At 36.3% G+C, this 21,000-nt stretch overlaps 1 protein-coding gene across 3 annotated transcripts; it reads left to right on the forward strand.

Moving 5' to 3' along the window:
- Positions 1–259: 259 nt before the first annotated feature.
- Positions 260–18,307, forward strand: MANEA (mannosidase endo-alpha). 3 transcript variants are annotated; one of them, XM_063389663.1, is made up of 6 exons: positions 260–1,088; positions 2,659–2,744; positions 5,734–6,326; positions 9,690–9,799; positions 12,025–12,101; positions 13,361–18,307. In XM_063389663.1, exons 3-6 carry the CDS (start codon positions 5,777–5,779, stop codon positions 13,995–13,997), a joined length of 1,374 nt encoding a protein of 457 aa, XP_063245733.1. In that variant the 5' UTR covers positions 260–1,088; positions 2,659–2,744; positions 5,734–5,776; the 3' UTR covers positions 13,998–18,307. The 3 variants fall into 3 exon arrangements, with proteins under 3 accessions (XP_063245733.1, XP_063245734.1, XP_063245735.1); XM_063389665.1 differs by lacking the exon at positions 260–1,088 and adding an exon at positions 1,097–1,515; XM_063389664.1 differs by lacking the exon at positions 2,659–2,744 and having other exon boundaries at positions 261–1,088.
- Positions 18,308–21,000: the final 2,693 nt, after the last annotated feature.

Consider the following 21,000-nt stretch of genomic DNA (forward strand, 5'->3'; position numbering starts at 1 on the left):
AGCCTTCATGAAAACACCACCAGAAGACTGACGACCACCACAGAATGAACCGATACATGGGCTGAAGCAAAGAACTGCTATAAAACCATGACACAGCTTTATGAAAATATGAGTATGCTAATTATGTGTTTTAATTGTGATGTTGTCCAGAACAACTTCTAAAATGTAACTGAAAGCTAAAGAGGATTGAGTGAGGTTTTGGCAGAAAGATCTCCCTCACTCCCAGCACTGAATGAACAAATACCTGCTCCGTAGCTATCTGGCCACAGAATTTTATTTGCTTGCCCAGTTTTGGGCATCAGTCTAGAGAGTGGCACCAAAGCAGGTGAAGAACCTGGAGCGCAATTTCCATGAGGAGCAGCTGAGGGAGCTGGGATTGTTCAGCCCAGAGAAGGCTGAAAGGGTGAAAGGAGGTTGTATCCAGCTGGGGGGTCAGCTTCTTCTCCCAGACAAACAGGATGAGATGCTATAAGCGTTAAGCTGCATGAAGGGAGATTCAGGTTGGACATTAGGAGGAATTTCTTCACAGAAAGGGTGATCAGACAGTAGAACGGACTGGCCAGGGAGGTGGTGAGCCACTATCCCTAGACATGTTTAAGGAGACTGGATGCAGCATTCAGTGTCACGGTCTAGCTGACAGACAGGTTGTTCGGTCATAGTTATCTCATTTCGGTCATATTATCTCATCCTAAATTGATTCTGTGACTACCACTTCGCGGCTGAAAAGCAACCAATAATCCAGCAAAGGCTTTTAAAGAACTGAAGGATTTTTAGGCCTTTCAAGTAAAAAAACAAAACAAAACAAAACAAAAAAAAAACCAAAAAAACAAAAACACCACCAACAACAAAAACCAACCAACCCACAAACAGCAAACACACTCTGAGAGCCCAGCGGAGGCCCCGGCTCCTAGGGAACGGGCGTGAGGGCGCCGCGCCTCTCCCCGCAGGAGACCGGGGCCCGGCCGCGCGCCCCGCGCATGCGCCCCGGCTGGCGCACGCGCCGGCGCCGCCCCGGCCCGGCCCGGCCCGCGCGGCTCCCGCAGGGGCGGCCCCGCGCGCGCCGCCGGCAGCGGCCCTGCCTCCCGCGGGTGAGTAGCGGCGCCGGGCCCGAGCGCCGGCCGGCCCCGGGCGCTGGGGAAGGGCTCCCGGGGGCTGGGACAGGCCGGCAGAGGAGGCGACGGCGCCCGCCCTCGCCCGCAGCCGCTGTCAGAGGGGCCGCGGCGGCCCCCGGGCGGTGCCGTCCCTCCTGCCGAAGCCTCGCCGCGCCTCCGGCCCGCGGCTGATGCTCCTCTTGTGGCGGGGCTGGCGCTTGGTTCCGCAGAGTGAGAGAAGTGTGAGCGCTCGGACCTCCGTGGCTTGCCCAGGGGATGGGAGCAGCGCAGCGAGCTGGGTCTGCTCCCCGCCCTCGCGTTCAGCTCTTGTCAAGCAGCCTGGCTCTGAAGCGCCCCGGGAGCTCCCGGTGGGGACCGGCTGCAGGTCCCTGTATTCTCATGGCCTGCAGCCGCCCAAAGTTAGGTGTGTGCTTCCATGGAAGCAGGAGAAGGCGGGCATGTTGAAGGCAGATACTCTGGTATAATACTGAGAGTCTCTTACCACGTTTACAGCAAAGAATCCAGAAAGATTGTGGTTTTTTGCTACTGCTTTCTTAAATTCAAATAATATTTTCTGTTTTCTGGTTGTCAGATTTCAAATTACTTTTTTAAATTGGGTAGACGAAAAGCAAATTTTCTATTATTGAAAGCGTTTTAAAATATACCTTTTTAGCATGTAACACAGCTGCGAAGTGTCTGGATGCCATGCCTAATGTCTTCTTACATCTTTAATTATTTTCAAGCTATTCTGAAAAAAAGACTTTTCATATAAAGAGAGTTTTTGATAAATTCCCTGTTTTTTTCTAATACTAGAAACACAAGGTTCCCACACATATGGTCAGCTTCTTTTGCTTTTTATTCTTTGTGATCTCCAGATCAGAATGTGCTATGTGAATGTCGTGTTTTAAACACTCCTTCCAGTCCTCAGTTTGGTAAACCTCACTTGGTCCATCACCTGGAAACTGAATTAATGTTTCTAGGTGCACATCTGCACTGTAGCTCCAGAATCAGGGCTTTAAGGCCTAGGAGCTTCAGCTCTAGATAGAGCTGATCTCTCACTTCAGGGTTTTCAGTTCCTTTGAGCTGGGAAAACTTAGTAGAAGCTAAGCTTAGATAACTTAGTTGAGAAGCTTTGATCCCATCCATGAGCTACCAGTGGCTTCTGGATGATCTTACCCTTGATCAATAAAATCAGATTTTCAGAGCTCTCTCCTATATTGCATTTCCATTTATTATGGTTAAGGAACATCAGAGCAAATAAATTTGCTGATTCTTACTAAACTAGATAAATCTGTTTTATCTGAGTCTAATTGCTTTGCATAATGTATCTTCTTTGCATAATCTCTTTTGGGATTTGTAAAACTAAAGAAACCCACTGGACAGGGTACTGAAATTTGAGTTGCCTGACCAAAATTATCTCGAGTGATTAAGCACCATCACCCCTTTCAACCATTTTCTTTTATTGCTTTTTCTTCTCTGACTAAAGAAACATTCTTATTTGGGAAAAAGTGTCTGGGAAAAAATGCCTCATCATCTGTACATACGTATGCTTTTTCTTTTCATATAGTGATACGGACAAACAGGAGGTTCCCCTGCACAGTAACTTAAGGGTATAAAAAGCAGTAGTGAGGGAGAAAAAAAAATCACTGTCAGGTAAGAGCTTGAGAGATTCAATTAAGTTTATGGAACAACTATGAAAATACTTCAGATTTTTTCATAGACCCTTTTCTTTCTTCATGGAGTAGTTGTTTTAAGAACAGCTAGAATTTTTGCCTACTGTGATGAATTTCATGCTATTTATTACCAAAAAAACCCCAAATTAATTTGGAACAGAGGTAATCATAATGGGATAGACTTACATGTATTTTGTGCTTTAATTCTGTGTAGTAGCTTAAAAACTAAAAAGTAAAACAACTGTGTTGGATGTTTTGGGGTTTTTTTGAGAACTGGATGTTGAGGAAATACAGGTTTTAACTTCTCCTGGTAAAGCTTCCTACTATTTTCCTGAGGTTTTTTTCTCATGTTTTGTTACCTGTATTCATTAAAGGAGTAACTCTGACCTATTACAGATGGTTTTTTTTCTTCTTTTAAAATTTATTGACTAGGCAAGAGAAGGAGCCCAGACTGTTTACTTTTTTGTCTGGTACACCTATATGTGTCCACAAACACGGAGTTTGAATCCAAAAGCTGCTGAGGCAGGGTAATTGCATGTAAGATATTAACCTTCATACAGCTGAAGTTGTTCAGCCTGACTTTTTCCTTCCAAGAAAGTCAATTGCTGTTAGATCCAAGTGCACCCAAAAGTCCAAGGCAAGATACTTCCCAGGTCTATAGGAGTGAGCTGTACCTCAGTAAATTGCAGTCAGACTCTAAAATTTGAATGTCCATGACAAATGCAAAATCACAGCTATGCTTTCTGTAATGACTGTTGAATCAGAGGTGTATTTTTAAGGATAGACATAACTTCATGTAACTGTTTCATGGGTGTGTTTGCTTAATCTCTTTCCCCAACGTTGCCATTCTGCTGTGGCACTAGCATTGATGAGAGTAATTTATCTGTTACTATCTCTGAAAAGTAGATCTGAACAAGATTAAATGACACATGAAGCACTGCCCACCTGTAGTTCTTTGATGCAGCTTTTACAATATAGGTGTTTGTGCCACGTCTGAATTGTGTTATCATCATTGAGACTGATGTGTCCCGAAAACACAAGCCTTTACCATAGATATCAGTTACTTGTTTTAGAAATTTTGCACTTTGAGGCTGAGCCTCTGTATAAGCATAGCAGAAGTTCATAATACGGTATGGTAGAGCAAGGTCTGTGTCAACGCTAGTCAGATGCTAGTAAGCACATGCTGCTCATTTTTTAGTATCCTTCAATGGTGAGTATTCCATTGAAAAAACACTTGTTGAAATAATAACATGGAGCACCAAGATCAATTCCAGACGAATGACTTAATGATAGTGAAATCTTGATCTAAACAGGAGGAATTGAGTGGTTGATATGCCAACCAAGAATAAAAAGGAACAGCTTCTTTGATATTTGACGTAAAGCAATGTGAAATCCTCTAAGCACGTATGGGAAAATAATTTTCCCTGACAGTAGCCAAACGTATGATTTCAGAATCCATTTGGCCAAAATGCACAATATTATTTTCATAGTCTTGCCTTGCTCCATCTGTTCTTTGTTGGCTTTAGTGCTGTGATACTCATTCAACTGAGTCCACTCTCTAAGAAGGTAAAAGTGCATTAGGATTTTTGTGTTGTTTATTTTTGAAATGTTAACCAGGTTTTGCTCTTAAAGTAAATGAGTGACCTTACTGTGAAAACCAAATGAATCGCAGAAGTTAGAATACACAGTAGGATGAACGAATTAATATTGGAAATCGAAGCAGAAGTTCCCGTTGTGGCAGTGTAATACTGCTAATCCAATTCGGGCTGTATTGTGTTAAAAAGCATATTCTAAAATTGCTTATCTAAAATTATCATAGCAGTAGCAAACAGCATGTCATCACAACTGAGCTCTATGTTAATGCACTATAACACTGGTAGGAAACTATGGTCAAATAATTTATAAGTATTTTAAAATTACCTGTGTCTATCACAGTTAATTATAATAAGATTCTAAAATTTCGAGGTCAGTGATAGAAATACAAATCACAGCCATGCTATGTCTAATGACCCTTGATTCAGAAATTTACTCTTACATTTTTCGAGTTTAGTGTTGTCAGTTTTATGCATAATCTTGTTCCACATAATTCTGTGGTAACCTAAATTTTGTTAATCCTTTTCTCTGGTTCTTGTGATAATGTTGTACAGGAATTAAAGTTATAAATAAAGTAATCAGGCCTTCCATTATACTGATTTTCTTCCCCTCTACTTTCATGGTTCAAATATTGCTGTGTACCATTGGTCTTGTTTTGAATTTAGCCCTGGCACACTACATGAAGTGTCAGGCAGCTGTGACATTGTACTTGCAGGCTTTCTGCTTGAGGTACATCCTTAATGCTATGCTGGTTTTTGCTTACATGAGTCAGAAAAAAAAATAAAATTTTAGATCTGTAAGGTTGGAAAGGATCATGGTTTCAAATTTAATTTGCCAGAGTATTTTGTTAATATATTGGTTAACAGAACACAAAGTGGTTGTTCTGAAGCCAGTAAATAGGTTAGTGAATGAAACCTGCATTCTGAACATAAGCTGTAGTTCTGTCATAACCTATTTTGTTTTTTACTCTTTTTCTGCTGTGTTATTCTCCTTTCATGGCTTCTGCTTTTTTCTCCTGTTTTCTTTACTATTTCTACCTGAATAGCACTTTCAAAACATAATAGTCCTGAAATAATGAAACCAGAATTTCTATTTCATGGGATTTATCTGGGTTAGGATAAAAATTAGGTTCAAAAGTAAAATACTTAATAAAATATTTGAGTCCTTGGTGGTAGAACCTCAGAATGCGACACGTTCTCAAAGAAAGAAATGGGGTTTTGTTTCTGTACCCTACCTTCCACAAAGTCTGTTAGTTTTGCAGTCAGTGTATGCATATTTGTGTTATTTTTATTATGTAGAGGTTTTATGAAGCATTTCATGCAGCTGAATACTAGGTAATAAGAAATCTGACTTGCAAATATTTGTCTTTTGATCAGTTGCGGCCAAAATCCTTCTGTTGGGATTCTGAACTATGACATCATGGCAAGATTTCGCAGAAGAACATGCATCATTTTGTTGCTTTTTATTTTGTTTATTTGCTCCATCATGATGGCTTTGAAGACTCTGAGACCTGACAGAGCTGGCTTTGGGGATCCATTTGGACTTGGTTTGTTGCCAGAGCTTCAACAACGGACAGTGCTCCTAGACAGTAAACAGAATTTGCTAAATAGGGCTCAAGGAGATACTGTAACACGTGTCAGTAATTTGCATAGTGTTGCTGTCAATACTATGAAAACATCTATGTCTCCAGTAAAAAAGCTGGAAGAGGAGCTGTCTTCTCCTAATTACAACTTTCACATATTCTACTATACTTGGTATGGGAATCCGCAGTTTGATGGTAAATATATTCACTGGAATCATCCCTTGTTGCCACACTGGGATCCCAAAATTGCAAACAATTATCCAAAGGGAAGGCATAATCCTCCTGAGGACATTGGGGCCAACTTTTATCCAGAGCTTGGATCTTACAGTTCCAAAGACCCTACTGTCATAGAAGCCCACATGAAACAAATGCGTTCAGCTTCAACTGGTAATGAAAGTTAACATTTCAGCATGTTGTTCATTTATCCAGCCTAACATATGTGAATGAGCACAACTGAGTTATTCTGTTTTTCTGTGTAATTCAGGAGATGTCTGAAACTAGTAAATGTCTTTATGTCTCTGAGTTTTAACCCCCAACTGAAACCTACATCTTCAAAGCTGTGTCTGATGAGTGTAACAGCAGAGGAACGTAAGAATGGTGTTTGTAATACAGTAGGTACATGTTTTTCATGACTTACTGCTGAACACTGATAACAGAAATGAAAATACAGAAACTTTGACTAGAATATATTGTTTGTGTATTTTATTTTTGGAGATGAATACTTCATTTTAAAGAACAGGTTTCAGTAAATTATGCTAACATGGTAAGGAGCATTCTGTTCAAATATGAGTGGGGTTTTTTTCTCTGAAGGCTATGTGTGCAATAATAATTATGGATAAATTTGTTACTGTTGAAAAGTATCTTATTTGAATACAAATTGATGTTCCCTTTTTCTAAATAAGATGAACTATATGCACAAGTCATTCCTAGTTGTTGGGCTATGTGGTCCTTTTTATGTTAATCTTTTTTTTTTAAATAAGCAATCATATAGGCTAATACTAAATTTTGAACAGCTTCTGTGAATGTAGTTGGAGCAACATGACCAAAGCTCATTACTGATACTGCTAATCACCTTGTATTGAATCTACTTCATTTACCTCGTCATTAAGGTTTAATGTAATTGTTATATTTTGATTAGTGATGTTTACTTGCGTAGTGTTTACTTCTTAGTTGTTGTCATCTTGTGGTTTTTAACCTAACCTTTATTTTGTACAAGGGTTAATACAAGCATAAGAAATTTCTCACCCTCTTCAATAATATAACTCCAATCAAGAGGAGTAACAAGACTGTTGCAGAGAAATCTTAGATATCAGTTGCCAATAAGCACTGTTTTAGTCTTATCTAAAACAAAATAATGTGTGATAGTGTGATGAAGGCAAGGGCAGCACTTGCAACATAGAAGAAATTATGAGGTTTCTTATCCTCTAAATATAGATGTCTAAGAAAGTTGAACTGCTGATGAAAAAGGTGCCAATTACTCGGAAAAATGCTTTGCACAATCATTTTTTTAGTAACTTCAGTTAGTTTTCTGTTTAAAACTCAGCAATGTGAATGAGTAGTTCAGGTTTCCTGTGACACTCTTTGTAACATAAATGGTATTTATAAAGAGTCACTTTTTACCTGCTGTTATTCTGACTTAAGAATTTAAGTACAATTGAATTTATTCTCTTCCATCTAGATTTGACTAACATAAATCATCACTTTTTTTTTTTTTAAGAATTATACTTTGTTCATTCTTTGTATACTGTGAGGCTGACTGTAAAACTATTTACAGTTTCTCCTTTTTCAGTCTTAGCCAGTGTCTCATCCATGACTGTATTTTACAGTCACATGATCCTTTTTCTAGCTATTTTTGAAGCTTTATCAAGGATTTTATTAAAAAAAGAAAAATGTAAGTGCTTCTTTCAGCAAATATTGTCTAATGATTGAAGGCATATAAGAGATTGGGGCAACAGGAGTCTCATGCAGTGCTTCCCTGTATTCTTCTTATATTTTACAAATTTTATGTATTAATTTCCTAATATTTTACAGATTAATACAGGTAAATTTTATTGGTGAGATTGCTTGAGGAATTTTTCTTTTGCACCAGATTTTTTTGTGATAGTCCACTTACGTTTTTATTGACTGTTCTGACCCTAAACATTTGTGACACTGTTTTTAGTGTCAAATCCATCCTATTTTTTTAAACTCTTGAAGTGGTACATAACTTTATTTTTTAACTACAGGAAAGAAAGTGGGTAGTAGTCTTTCTCAGGAAAAGACCAATGCAAATGTGAATTTAGGTTCCTTGATCAACAGTTCTGTCTCTTGAACTTTTATGTATTTCCTAAAGGTATAAAAGAGGGTCTTGTCAGATGTATTCAAGGTATCCAGATTTGTTGCTGTTCTGCTTGTCCTTTATACCTTACTCATTTGCATTTAGTCCTTTTCTTTTGTGTGCAATAAAATATAGTCTGATAAAATGCAGTAAAATACTGCATTTTGCTTTCCTTGAGCAGACTGTCTCTTATGATTATCTGTTGTGTTTTTCTTTTTTTATAAAATGCAGAGGGAATGTGCCTAAGAGTAGTTGAACTCCCTTCTGTGTGTAGTGAGCATAAATTTCTGGTTTGGATGTGATTGGATAATCTGATGTTATTATGTGTTCACTGTAATTTATGGTTTCTTTTTTCCTAATTTTGGAATTGTTTGTTGGAAATTGTTGGTCAGAAATGTTATAATGTTAGTAAAGTAAGTGGAATTTAGAATATATACTTCCCTAGCTCAGTGAATTTATTAATTTATTAAATCATTACCTAGTTAAAAAGAACCACATTGACTTATTCTTCTGTATATTCAAAATAATATTGCTAGGAAACTGTTTTTACATCAGTGTATCATGTATTTCTTTCAGACTTAGCTTCTTTTTGATATTGTTTCCAGCTGCACATCTGAAAGATCTCATCTATTTATCTGACAGCATTTTATCTTAGAACGAAAGGGTTTAGCCTTTCTGAAGAGAGTGTTCTTTTGCTTTCTTGGAGAGCATCAGAAAATTTTACAGTATGAAGACATGTGATTTTTTGTCTTTTTTCTCCACAGCACTGGTAACATCTTTAAATTTTTGAGAGTTACTCAAGCATTTTTGAAGATAATAAATTTAAAAACAAATTTCACATTCTTGGAAGGGTGAATTACACCCTAGTAACTGTACCAGCAAGAAAGAAGGTTGTGGGATTGGAGTCACTGCTTCTAGTAATAAATGGTTGGTTTGTATTGGAGCCAGAGGTACAATGAAAAAATGTGATGCAGAATAACATTCCTTGAGATGAGAATCTCCCTCATGACGTGCACAGCTCTTATCTCTTGAGTGTTCTATGACCTGTGTGTGTTGATATTCTCTGCCTGTATTTTGGTGTAGCTATAATGCCATAGTAGATAGCACTCTTTTCCTCTTGTACAACCTGAAGGTTGGAATGCTGTGCTGAAAAGTAGGAGGGAACAGGTCTTAAGTGTTAGGGTTAGGACGCTGAGTACAGATTTGTTCCCTTGACAAATTATCTAACCACTGTTTGGTTTAGAGTCCTGGAAAGAGAGGAATTAAAATCCACTCTGACAATACTGAGATTTTGTAACTGATTAAAAAGGAATTTGAGATTCTGATTTATTTTATGTAGATTTCACATCAATAATTGTAACTCATGACAATGTTACAGTGTACCTGTAATATGTTAAACAACATGATTTAAAACTCAAATTTTGTATTTTCAGGTGTAATAGTGCTTTCATGGTACCCACCAGGTATGGCTGATGAAAATGGAGAACCAACTGATGATTTAGTGCCAGTTGTTTTGGACTATGCACACAAATATAACCTAAAGGTAAAGTATTTGTAGTTGCATATAATGGGACCAATTAGGAAAGTAAACCTTGTTATTATACTGCACTTATTTTTGGTCATGGAAGCCTTTGATTTGCACTGAACTTTGGTAGGGTCTGAGTAATATTCCCTTATAAGCAGAATAAATATTGTAATCTGCTTTAGTATGCAGAATTTAAGGCATAGTGTTGTGGATTTTTTTTTTTTTAATTTCTTTTCAGGAAGCAGTTTTTAAAACATTATTTTGTTTTCCTGTGAGTCTTGGGAGTTGAGGAAAGTATTACATACTCCAAAATACTGTGAAATACAGTGAGTTGTAAACTAAGGACCTGTGAGAAGGAAGAAAAACTTAGCTTCATTTTGCATTATTTCATAACTTGCTAGCACCTCATCAAAGAGCTCAGAAGCAAGCATCTATGAGGAATAAAGACAGATTTAGAATATCTAGTTTGAATAAATGTCTTTATTCCAGAAGGTACAAGGAATACTTGCCTTGGACTGTAAGGTCAGAGACATTCTGCTCAGACTTTAGGGTTACTTCAGGACATGACAGGATAGAAAGACTAAGTTACTGACTTCTTAAAATAGGTGAAATATAAAGTCAGTTAAAGATTACATGAACTGATCAATAGAATCTTAAATTTGGGTTTGTTTATTTTTAGAATAAAACTTGTATTTCCGTTTTGTGAGAATGAAAATATGTATTTCATTTTAATCTCTCCCAAGTCATAAATCTGAGTTTTTAAGTAGATGCATATGTTTCATCTCTGGAGTGTGCTGTCTGTACTGTGTATGGAAAACACAGCCTGTTCATCTGCTTGGGTTTTAGCTGGTTATGCAAGTTGCAGATTCTCAGTGAAATTTCCTGTCACTGGGGATAACTGTAGATTTCTTACCAAGCAGGAGGAAAATAGGATGATTAAATTGGATACAGAAGTAATTTTGAAACTATTAAAAATACTGTGTTATTTGCATTATATGACATAGGTAGCAGTCTATCTAATAATTTCTAAAAAGACAGAAAAAGGTGTTATCCTTGCCCAGAATTTTCAGACCATCTAATAGAGTTTGCTCTCACCTAAAAGAACTTGTTAATATTCAAGTCTCAAAGGAGTCAAGGCCAAATGAAATAAGCTACCAAGGAAAATATGATCGTGTGTTATAGTATGATACTGACTGCTGTATGGATGAAGCTGCTGTTATCACTTGGAAGAATTACTGGAATACAGATATTCAGTATAGATATTGCAATAAATGTTTTTAAGCATTCTTGCACTAGTAAGTTATTACAGTAGGTGTTACGAGTCTTAGTAGACCGAAGCCAATGTACAAAATATGTTTCTGTTACATCTGCTAAATAGAAGTCTGGGCTCAGATAAGCACTTTTGATTTGCCTGGTTTTGATAGTTGAAAATGAAAGATGAAATTATAGTGCTCTTCATCCTGTGCTGTCCGCCTTAGTGATTTAGTCTTTTTTTTCCTATAGTTTCTACTTGATAAAGATTGGCACTGCAATGGAAATTTTCTACTGTTGCAGAGTTGTCAAAGACTTTATTAAATACATTCTACTCCAAAATTGCTTCTTAAAAACTTGTTGCTTTGATTAATGTAATGTATTCCTTCATGATTGTCTGTTTGAAAACAAATTCATTTTTACATTGGCATTCACACATACTGGTTAATCAATTCCATAAGCTCCAAGCTTGACATTCTGAGCAATAGCAGTACATTATATTGGATTTAGTTCCAAGAGCTTGTTGCTGTTAATAAATCTATAAAATTTTAAATTAAAGTTTTCATTTCCCATATCTTAGAATGTATTTTGACTCTGAAAACTATCCTTGGAGCATTATCTTTAACAGATCTTAATACATTAGTTAGAAATTAAATACTGAAATGTTTCATCGGTTTATAAGTTCTCTGACATATCAATAACAGATAATATTTTGGTTTAGGTTTTGTCTTTTTAAGTTTTCTGAAGCATGATTACCACTTGCTGTAGTCTAAAAGCAGTGTTCTGTTTTAATGTAAAAAGCCTAAGTATTTAATACCAAACTTCCTGGGATCTGAAGCTTCTGGTGTCAGTAGTGCAGGATTGGATTATTCTCAGTATAGACTGATGAAATGTTTGGTTTGTAAAGAATTATATTTTTTGTGACTGATGCCAGTGCCCACGTATACAGTAGTGTTTTTCGTTCGTGTTGCTCTTATGTTTCCATCTTTCAGGTCACTTTTCATATTGAACCTTACAAAGACAGAGATGACCGCAGCATGTACCACAACGTCAAGTACATCATTGACAGGTGAGTTTTTTCAGAATGGTTTCCTTAGGGCTTCTTACATGCTGGTTTAGGGAACTTCTGTATATGAACTAAAGCTTGCAAAAATACATCAGAGTGTCTACTGAGACTGAAAAGAACTGAAAGGAGGTTTGTTCCTATTTCAGTGCTGCAAACCTCAGTTTTTTAAATACTGAAGTGTGAATTTTACATAGATTCTCAAATTTAAATTGCTTTCAACATTCTTTAATAAGTTACAAGTCATACTTCAGATTAGGAACATGATCTATAAATTAAATTAAGTAAAATACACATTTTGATAGTGACCAACTAGCACATTATTGTGTTGATCTCTAATGATTTTGTCTTGCCAAATTCTGTACGCCTGCTAGTTGTTTTGCTTATCAGTGCTGCTTAGACTGTCTTTATTTCATACTGCATTAGAGAATTGGCCTTCAGAGGAAACTGATAACTGTGGCACAGTTTTACACTAAGTTACTGTCACCATTTAACCCCAACCAGCAACCTAGGTAGCACCAGCTGTGCCTTACTTCCTCTCTCTCAGTACTGGGAAAGTGAATCAGAAGGAAAAGATAGATTTTGTGGGTTGAGATAAGAGCAATTTAATCATTGAAACAAAATAGTATTATAATAACCACGCCAATAGTATTATTAAGAATGTTAATGGGAAGGAGAAGGGGAGAGAGTACCAGAACCCAAGAGGGGTTGCTCACCACCTACAGAGCAGTACCCAGCCCAGCCCAGGGCAATGTGCAGACTCCTTCCAGGTAGCTCCCTCAGTTTATGTATGGGCATGACATTCTGAAATGTGGAATATCTCTTTGACCAGCTCAGGTCAGCTGTCCTGGCCTTGCTTCCTCCCAGCTTTTTGTGCAGCTCCTTACTGGCAGAGCAGGAGACACTGAAAAGTCCTTGACTTAGGGTAAGCACTACTTAGCAGCAGAGAAAACATTAGTGTGTTATCAATTTTATTCTCGTGCTAAACAAAATAAAAACACAGCATTGACCAGCTACTAAGAACTTTAACTCTGTCCCTGCCAAACCCAGAACAGTTACTAATTTGTAGTAGTTTAAAGGTTTTTGAAGAGTCATTGTTTGATACTTCAGCAAACAGTGGACTGAAAGTGGATATGATGTGCTGTGTTTCAAAGTCCATGTTCTGTCTTTTTGAATTAATTTTTGCGAAAAGTCTTCAGCTCAGATTGTACAACAGTATTTTCCAAATGCAAATTTTGTCTTAACAATACTTGTTTGCTTTATAGATACGGAAGCCATCCAGCCTTTTACAGGCATAAGACCAGCACAGGCAGACTTCTTCCCATGTTTTATGTTTATGACTCTTACGTAACAATTCCTGAAATATGGGCAAATCTGTTAACTGTCTCTGGATCCCAGAGTATTCGAAATACTCCCTATGATGCATTATTCATTGCACTTCTTGTAGAAGAAAGGCATAAGCATGACATTCACAGAAGTGGTTTTGATGGAATGTACACGTACTTTGCCACCAATGGCTTCTCCTATGGCTCATCTCATCATAACTGGGCAAGTTTAAAAGCCTTTTGTGATAGTAACAACTTAATGTTTATTCCAAGTGTGGGGCCAGGTTATATTGATACCAGCATCCGACCGTGGAACAACCACAACACCCGGAACCGTGTCAATGGGAAGTATTATGAGACTGCCTTCAGCGCAGCCCTTCTGGTGCGGCCAGAAATTATTTCCATTACATCTTTTAATGAATGGCACGAGGGAACTCAGATTGAAAAAGCTGTCCCTAAACGAACTGGTCAGGTGGTTTACCTTGATTATAAACCCCATAAACCAAATGTTTACCTAGAGCTTACTCAGAAGTGGTCTGAGAAGTACAGAAAAGAACAAGAGCAGTGGCTTATGTGAGCTGTCCCAGCTGCAGCTGTTTCCAAATGCATTGACTGTATTGAGAAAGAAATGGAGAGCTGAAGAATCTGTTACTAAATGTCTTTATTTTATCTTTTGAATGTATATGCACTACTACTGAATTTTAATTTTGAAAAGTAAAAAGATTATGAGAATATTGGCAGTTCGGCCTTACTGGATATTTTAGTTCAAAAATATTCAGGGGAAGCTGTTTGTTGTTCAGTTGTTTTTGTTTCTTTTTTAGCTTTGTAACTTGCATGCTGAGTTTTCAGAACATCTGCATGGGATAACGCTACATGACCAAAGTATAACAAAAAGCTGACAGTTTCTTCCTTCCTCTATTCCTGTAGTTGTGTTTCTATACAAACTGATGCTTAATCTAAGTCCTCGTAGCTTCCTGCAGGGTGCATGTCTGTAGTGTTTGGAATAATCTACATTTACGCTTTTTGATGCTTTGCATACGAAGTTCTTGACATATGACTGGCTTGTGGTAAAAGCACTGAAGAGTTATGGGTGATGCAAATACCACTGAGTTTTGTTTAAAAACAAATTGAAAGAAAGTTCCAAAGAACTGCTCAAAGATTTCTAGTTTACTTACATTTTTTCTGTTTGGTACATGGTGTAGAATTTTGCACGTTACTGGATACTGACCAGGAACATTTTTTTTTTCTATTGCTTTGAATTTTAAAAAAAAGTTGGATTAGAGTGGGAAATATTTTTTGAGAGGGAAAAAACCCTAAAGATGCAAAAAAAGGTATTAAAACTTCAGTTTTTGCTTATTATATTATTTGCTAATTGATTGCATACACAGATCCTGTGTGCTTTTTTAAATGGTTAAAGTTTCTAAACCCAATATCTTAGTCACCCTACATAAGTTAATTATAGGAAGTAGGTTTTTTTGTTTCTGATTTAGGAGCAACCTAGTTTCATAGCAATGAGAGCAACTATCCGTTTATTTGAAATCTGAGATTTCTCTTTTTTATCTAGTCCATTTAGTTATTCCAGGATTCAGAATTGTAGATACTAAAATCTTGCTGTTATTCGCATAAGCACCCTACCAATGCTACCTGTGTGGCTGGAAATTAGTATTTTCAGTCCTAAGAATCTCACCTGTCAAATGTTGTGATTATTAACTGGCATTTTTATGAGGTTTGAAGGGTTCAATCACACAGACATACCTCCTCAGCAATACATTTTTTTGGGATTTTCACTGAATTTCATAACAAAGCCATGAACTTTGGAACAGTAGAAATTGTAGTGTTTTGTTTATTTGCAGCATGTGTTTAATGCTAGCAAAGTGGATTCTTTCTCTGTTGTTTTGTTTTTTTAATCTACATACAAGGTTCTGATCCTGTGTTTTAGTTTATATGCTCAGATTGTTGTAGCAGCTAGAATTCCACTCATTTTAGTGCAACCCATGAAAATTACACACTTTACTCAGGTCTCACTGTAAATCTGTCCATTAAGTGGTAAGGTGAATGTGAAGACTTCTGTTAAAACAGAAACCAAATTAGTATATTTTTTTCCAGAAAACTTTGTCATTCCGAATAATTATAAACCAGTTACCACTATAAATTTCTAGAGTCTTTCTGGTATCAGAAAGGTTTGTTTATATAGCTCTTACTTATTTTCAGTTTAGTTTTTTGTTGTGTCTTTGTGGTTCTTCAAGTGATGAGGTGTCATCTAATGCCCTCAGCTGCTTGAAAAAATACAGAAATTGGATGGTGGATATATAACCAAATGAAGTGTGCCTCTAGAGTTACTGGAGTCTTACTAATCTCTCTTTACATTTTTTTTCATTTTCCTATTGCATTTCTGTGAGGCCCGAAATGCCCCTAAAAGAAGTGTTCACTAATGTTTCTTTTGTTTTGCTATGCTCAGGTGGTAAACTGACATAGATGTAGGTATGATCACAGTCAAAAAATAGTGTCAGAGACATAAAAAGCACTTGTTAGACTTTGACCAATTCCAAGTTAACTACTCCCTTTTTTAAGGAATCTGATATGATTTATTTTAGCGTAACTCCCTTAAATAGCTATACATAACTCATTTTTTATAATTTGTTGTATGTTTATGCTTTTACAGCCCAGAGTCCATATATTTTTTTAAATGTGAGGGAAAAATTAAATGTTTTGAATATGTTATTAAAAAGATTCTGAAATTGTAATGTTTTCAAACCTTATGAAATTACAAGTATTAACCTTTTTGCATCCACTGGTCTTTTCTCACTGTAGTTATCTGAGCACTTTACTGGTCTTGACAACTTTGCACTTGCCTTTCAGCCCTTACTTTCTCCTAGTGGCAGTTTTTCTCTGTGACTCTGAAAGTCACTCCTTTGTTGCTGTGTATAGAAACATTTGAAATCTATTATATGGTATTGTACAACTGAGGTGATCTATCTTGTTTAAAATGCAATTTATGGTAACAATGTAATGGATCTTCATTACTCTGAAAGACTTCCAGAATTGCTGTAAAGGTATCATTTAACCCTTGCCATGAAGTGGTTTGGGCCATGGCACACTGATGTCTAATGGGACCTTCAGAAGAATTTACAGAATTTCTCTAGCAAAGAATGAAAATCAAGTGCCTAGAAATTCATCACCCCTGAACACTTACTGTCTTTTTATGTGCTTGATGTGGTTTGAAACATAAATATGCAACCTCACATAATATTTCAGAGTTGAGAATTTAGTTTGATGATCCTAAGGAAAACTGATGGAATAGAACTACTACAGCTACTGGAACCACCCCACCTGCCTGACCAATACTTTCTCTGTACTTAAATCAACGTGCTGCTTCTTGTTGTAGAGAGTGGAAGGTTTTGCTTATGGACTGTTGCTGCAGTCATGATGCTTATTTGAAATTGGAGTAATAATAGGTCTGTGGGAAAGGATTTGTACAAATACAAAGGAATAAGATGGTTACACATAAGGGTACAGTTACTGGGGCAAGGGAGGAGCAAAGTGAATGTATTTAAGAAGGTGATTACTCCAAGCTTTAACATTATAGGGAAGAAAAGGGGGCTCCAGTGTGCAACCAAATTTGAGAGGCAGGGAAGAACATTTGAAATGATTTTGAGATTTGAAATAGATTCAAGGAATATTCAGATCCCATTTCCCTTTGGTGTCCCACCAGTTTTACTTTTTGGCCAACTGGAAAAAAGTACTGTAATGACTGTTTTAAATATTTTTACAGTGATTAAATGCATTTGATTGATCTTGTTACATTATTTCATAGTACTTAGAATATTATGTGAAGTTTTAAAAGAGATCTTGCCATGTTATTCCTCTGCAAATACAGAAATACCTGAAGTAATCAGTCACATACTACTGACTGAGTATCGCCAGGGGGTGAATGGTTTCTAGACAAGCAGCAAGTCCATGTGGTAGAAAGAGAACATATTTTTAAAAGAAAATCCATAGGTTCATTTCTGCTTCTGTGAGTTATGATCAAGTAAATTGTTTTAGTTCTGTGAGCTGTCTCAGAACTGAAGCTTAGTGCATCAACTCTGAAATAAGAATGTGTATTAAATCTTGTATAGTAGTGCATGTTTGTGAGATCTATAATCTCGTACTGAATTTTGTGGGCAAACACGTGCTGATGCTGTTACTATTTTAGTGGCAAGCCGTAGATTATTGTGAATACAGTTTTTGCACTGATGTTCAACGTATTTGTCTAGTGCATTTATTTTGAGGTGCCAATGATTTGTCTCTTAAGAGGTTGTTGAAGCAGAAAGTTCTTCAGTGAAAACATTTTTTTTATGAAATTTGGTGTATATATGCTATGCATAGTTTGGGTTAACACATTCACACATGGTTCTTAGATTCAATTGAAAACGTCTCTCAGGAGTGCTTTCAGCTCTGTGTTGCCAGTAAGTATATCTCTGGGCACATGGATAAGGACTTACTATGATTTAGGGCACTTTTTTCTGAATCTCATGAACATAAAAAGAGGAAATAAAGAATTTATAAACAAATTATTTGCCACTGCATATAAGATGAAAGTCTCTCTCCCAGTCCTACAAGTGCTTGTCTTCATCTTTCTACTTCGTTAAGATTGTGTCAATGTTTTGTTTGTTTTTGTCTTTTACTTTTGACCAGCATGTTAAATGTTCTATAAATTTCTAAAGTGACTGTATTTCTAAGATTTCATAGTTGAAGTATTCAGTGAAGAGAATCTACAAGATCAGTGGCGCAGCAGAAAAGCCTGATGTGAATTTGATATTGTGTAGGTGAATTTGTTGTGAATGGATAGTGTGTCTTTGATATGCATTGAACACAAATAAAAAATAACTTTCTTTTAATACCCTACATGGCTGTGACAGAGATGAATTTGCTTACATAAAAATAAAAAATGTCTATGTGTCTATTTAAATATGTGCATATACCTGAAGTCATTATTTTTAAAGTAATATATCATTGTAATTAAATTACAAAATGGATTCTGCTACTTTTAAGTAAGCAATTGTTTTAATTCCCTCTGATATTTACAGAAGATCTTTTTGCTTATGAATGTTTTCATGAATAATAAATATATGCCCAAAAATTGTGATTTTTAAAGGAGTGTGTGATAGTGGGGTCTTTTCATAATAGGAATTTTGAAAGTTGATTTTTATTTTTCTATTACTATGTCTGTGTAGAATTTATTAAACTGAAAACATCAGGCTAATCCAATTTTTTTAAACAGGCAATACTCCTGAAGGAGTGTTTTAGGTCTAATTTTATTACATCTTATTTAGGCTGGTGAGTTTACTACTGCATGGTGTTGCAAGTGTCTTTTGAGTCCTGAGGTAGAAGTGTATGTTGACCAAGTAAAACTGAAGTTTCCGGTTCATACTGAAGTTTAGGAGGGAGGGACACACAAATAGTTAGCCTTGCAGGAGAGTGGTTTACACCTGATTACTGCAGAAGGGTGAATGAGGTATTTGTTGCATTCTGATAGTATACTGTGCTCTTCAGGTATAAAAAGTTTGGAGGGTTGGTGTTGCCATTTTGTTTTTCACGGCAGTGGGAAATCACCTCCTTTGTGTTTGAAAAATGTGTTTTGTCATTCCAATAAACTAACTGCACTGGTATGAAAGGAATTAAAACTAATTCACACATACAGTATTGTGTATTTCTGTGCATACAGTTATCATGCAGTATGGGGAGATGACAGTTCTATTTTGTATATTCCATTATTGCTACTATTCAAAGCTGGCTTTGCACATTCAAAAACGAGGAAGTTTTTTTAATGAATTTAGATCTTAGAATATGTATATGGTAATATGTGCACACACAGTATTTTCCTCACATCTTTGTGAAAAATGCTACTGCCCTTGTATGGGTAGAAAAAATCGAGAGCAGTTTTAGTTCCTGGATCTTGTCAGTGTTCATGGAGTGATCCAGAGTCGCTCACTTCTTGATCCTAGCAGTTCAGTAGTGTGGATAGTCAGAAATAATCAGAGTATTCAAATTCATTTCCAATGGTCTAAAAATATCGGTAAAAATCTAATGAACTTTTCTAAATTAGGGGATTTTAGAAATTATTAAATGAAACTGTTCAACACAGATTATAATACAAAAAAAAGTATATACTAGGTAAATAAAATCCATTTTGGAGAAAAATTAATGTTTTATTAGATAAGTTGATGCCTGCTATTCCATTCAGAGCTGGTGTACATCTTCTAGAAAATAATTTTGGTTTTTAAATTTGGTCTCTGGCTAGAGTATTTAAGACATTTTTATTTAGTTAGAATAGCTGTTTTTTAAAACCTTGAAGAGGTGTATTGCTAGCTCCCTCCCCATAGAACCAACACAATGACAGGTGGTTTGTTGTTTTTTGAGGGGGGATGTGTTTGTTTGTTTTTTATTTTAGTCCATGGAAATGAGTGCTGTTTATCTGACAGCAGGACCCTGTCTTCAGAGTTGGTTTTATAACTTTTAAGTCATTGCTATGGAAACACAGGACAATCTCTCAAGACTAATTTCTCAAACCGCAGTGTTATTCAACAAACAAAGAACTAGCCATAACTTCAACTGATTTTTAAAATACTAGAGAAAATGAGGATGTTGGTTTGTTGTGATTTTAATGGAAGATTCTTGGAAAGTTCTAATATACTATGGTAGAAAATACTTTTATCGTAGAACTGAGATTGTTCATTATGATCAGATAGCCAATTAAAGTTTGAGAAGTATGCTATGTGTATTTCAGTAAGACAATATTTCATAGTACCATTGCCACTATTCAAAATAATAACAGTAAATACTTATTTTTAAAAGAGAAACTAAAGGGGACTCTAAAGAAGCCATTAGCCTCAGGAAGGAATGTAAATCAATGTGAAAAAATACTAAGATTTTTCAGGGGAGAAAGAAGTAGCCAGCCATTTACTTCGTGAAAAGCTCTGAAGTCCTTATTTTGTCTCGGATATATGATTCTTGGTGAGTACTCAAATTTTATTCCAGCTGAGTGAAGAACCTACTTTCAAAAAAAAATACATTCTGAAAACACAAACAGTAAATTGTATTAGTTGTACTCTTAGCATACCAAAAGTACAGATGCTTTGCTATTTAGGTCCAACCTTTGGCTGACCAACTTCCTGATCTACTAATTCACTTGAAATTTTTTGGATATAATTGGGATGTGTTGTTTTGTGTGTGTGTGTGTGTGGTTTTGTTTTGTTTTAAGGGTTTTTTGTAAAAACATTGGAGAATAAGTGCAAAGCAAAATTTTAAAACTCCATTGCAGTAACATGACATTGAAAAAGATAAGCTGTATAGAAGGGAGGAAAGTAGTTTAGAGATGTCAAAATTATAAAATATCTGGAGGCTTTATGCAGGTAGTATAACTGTATTCAGATTATTATATCAATCAAAAGATTTTTAAGAGGCCTGGAAGAAGTTCATGTAGTTAAACAACAGAGTAAAGAAAAGTGTTAGAAATAAAAGATACTTTAAAATGCAGATTCTGTCCAGAGGATCAAACCAGGAAAAAACCTAAGGTCTAGCATTCATTCTAAAGCTAA

Source organism: Prinia subflava, chromosome 2 (genome assembly GCF_021018805.1).
Source record: "Prinia subflava isolate CZ2003 ecotype Zambia chromosome 2, Cam_Psub_1.2, whole genome shotgun sequence".
Classification (NCBI taxonomy): domain Eukaryota; kingdom Metazoa; phylum Chordata; class Aves; order Passeriformes; family Cisticolidae; genus Prinia; species Prinia subflava.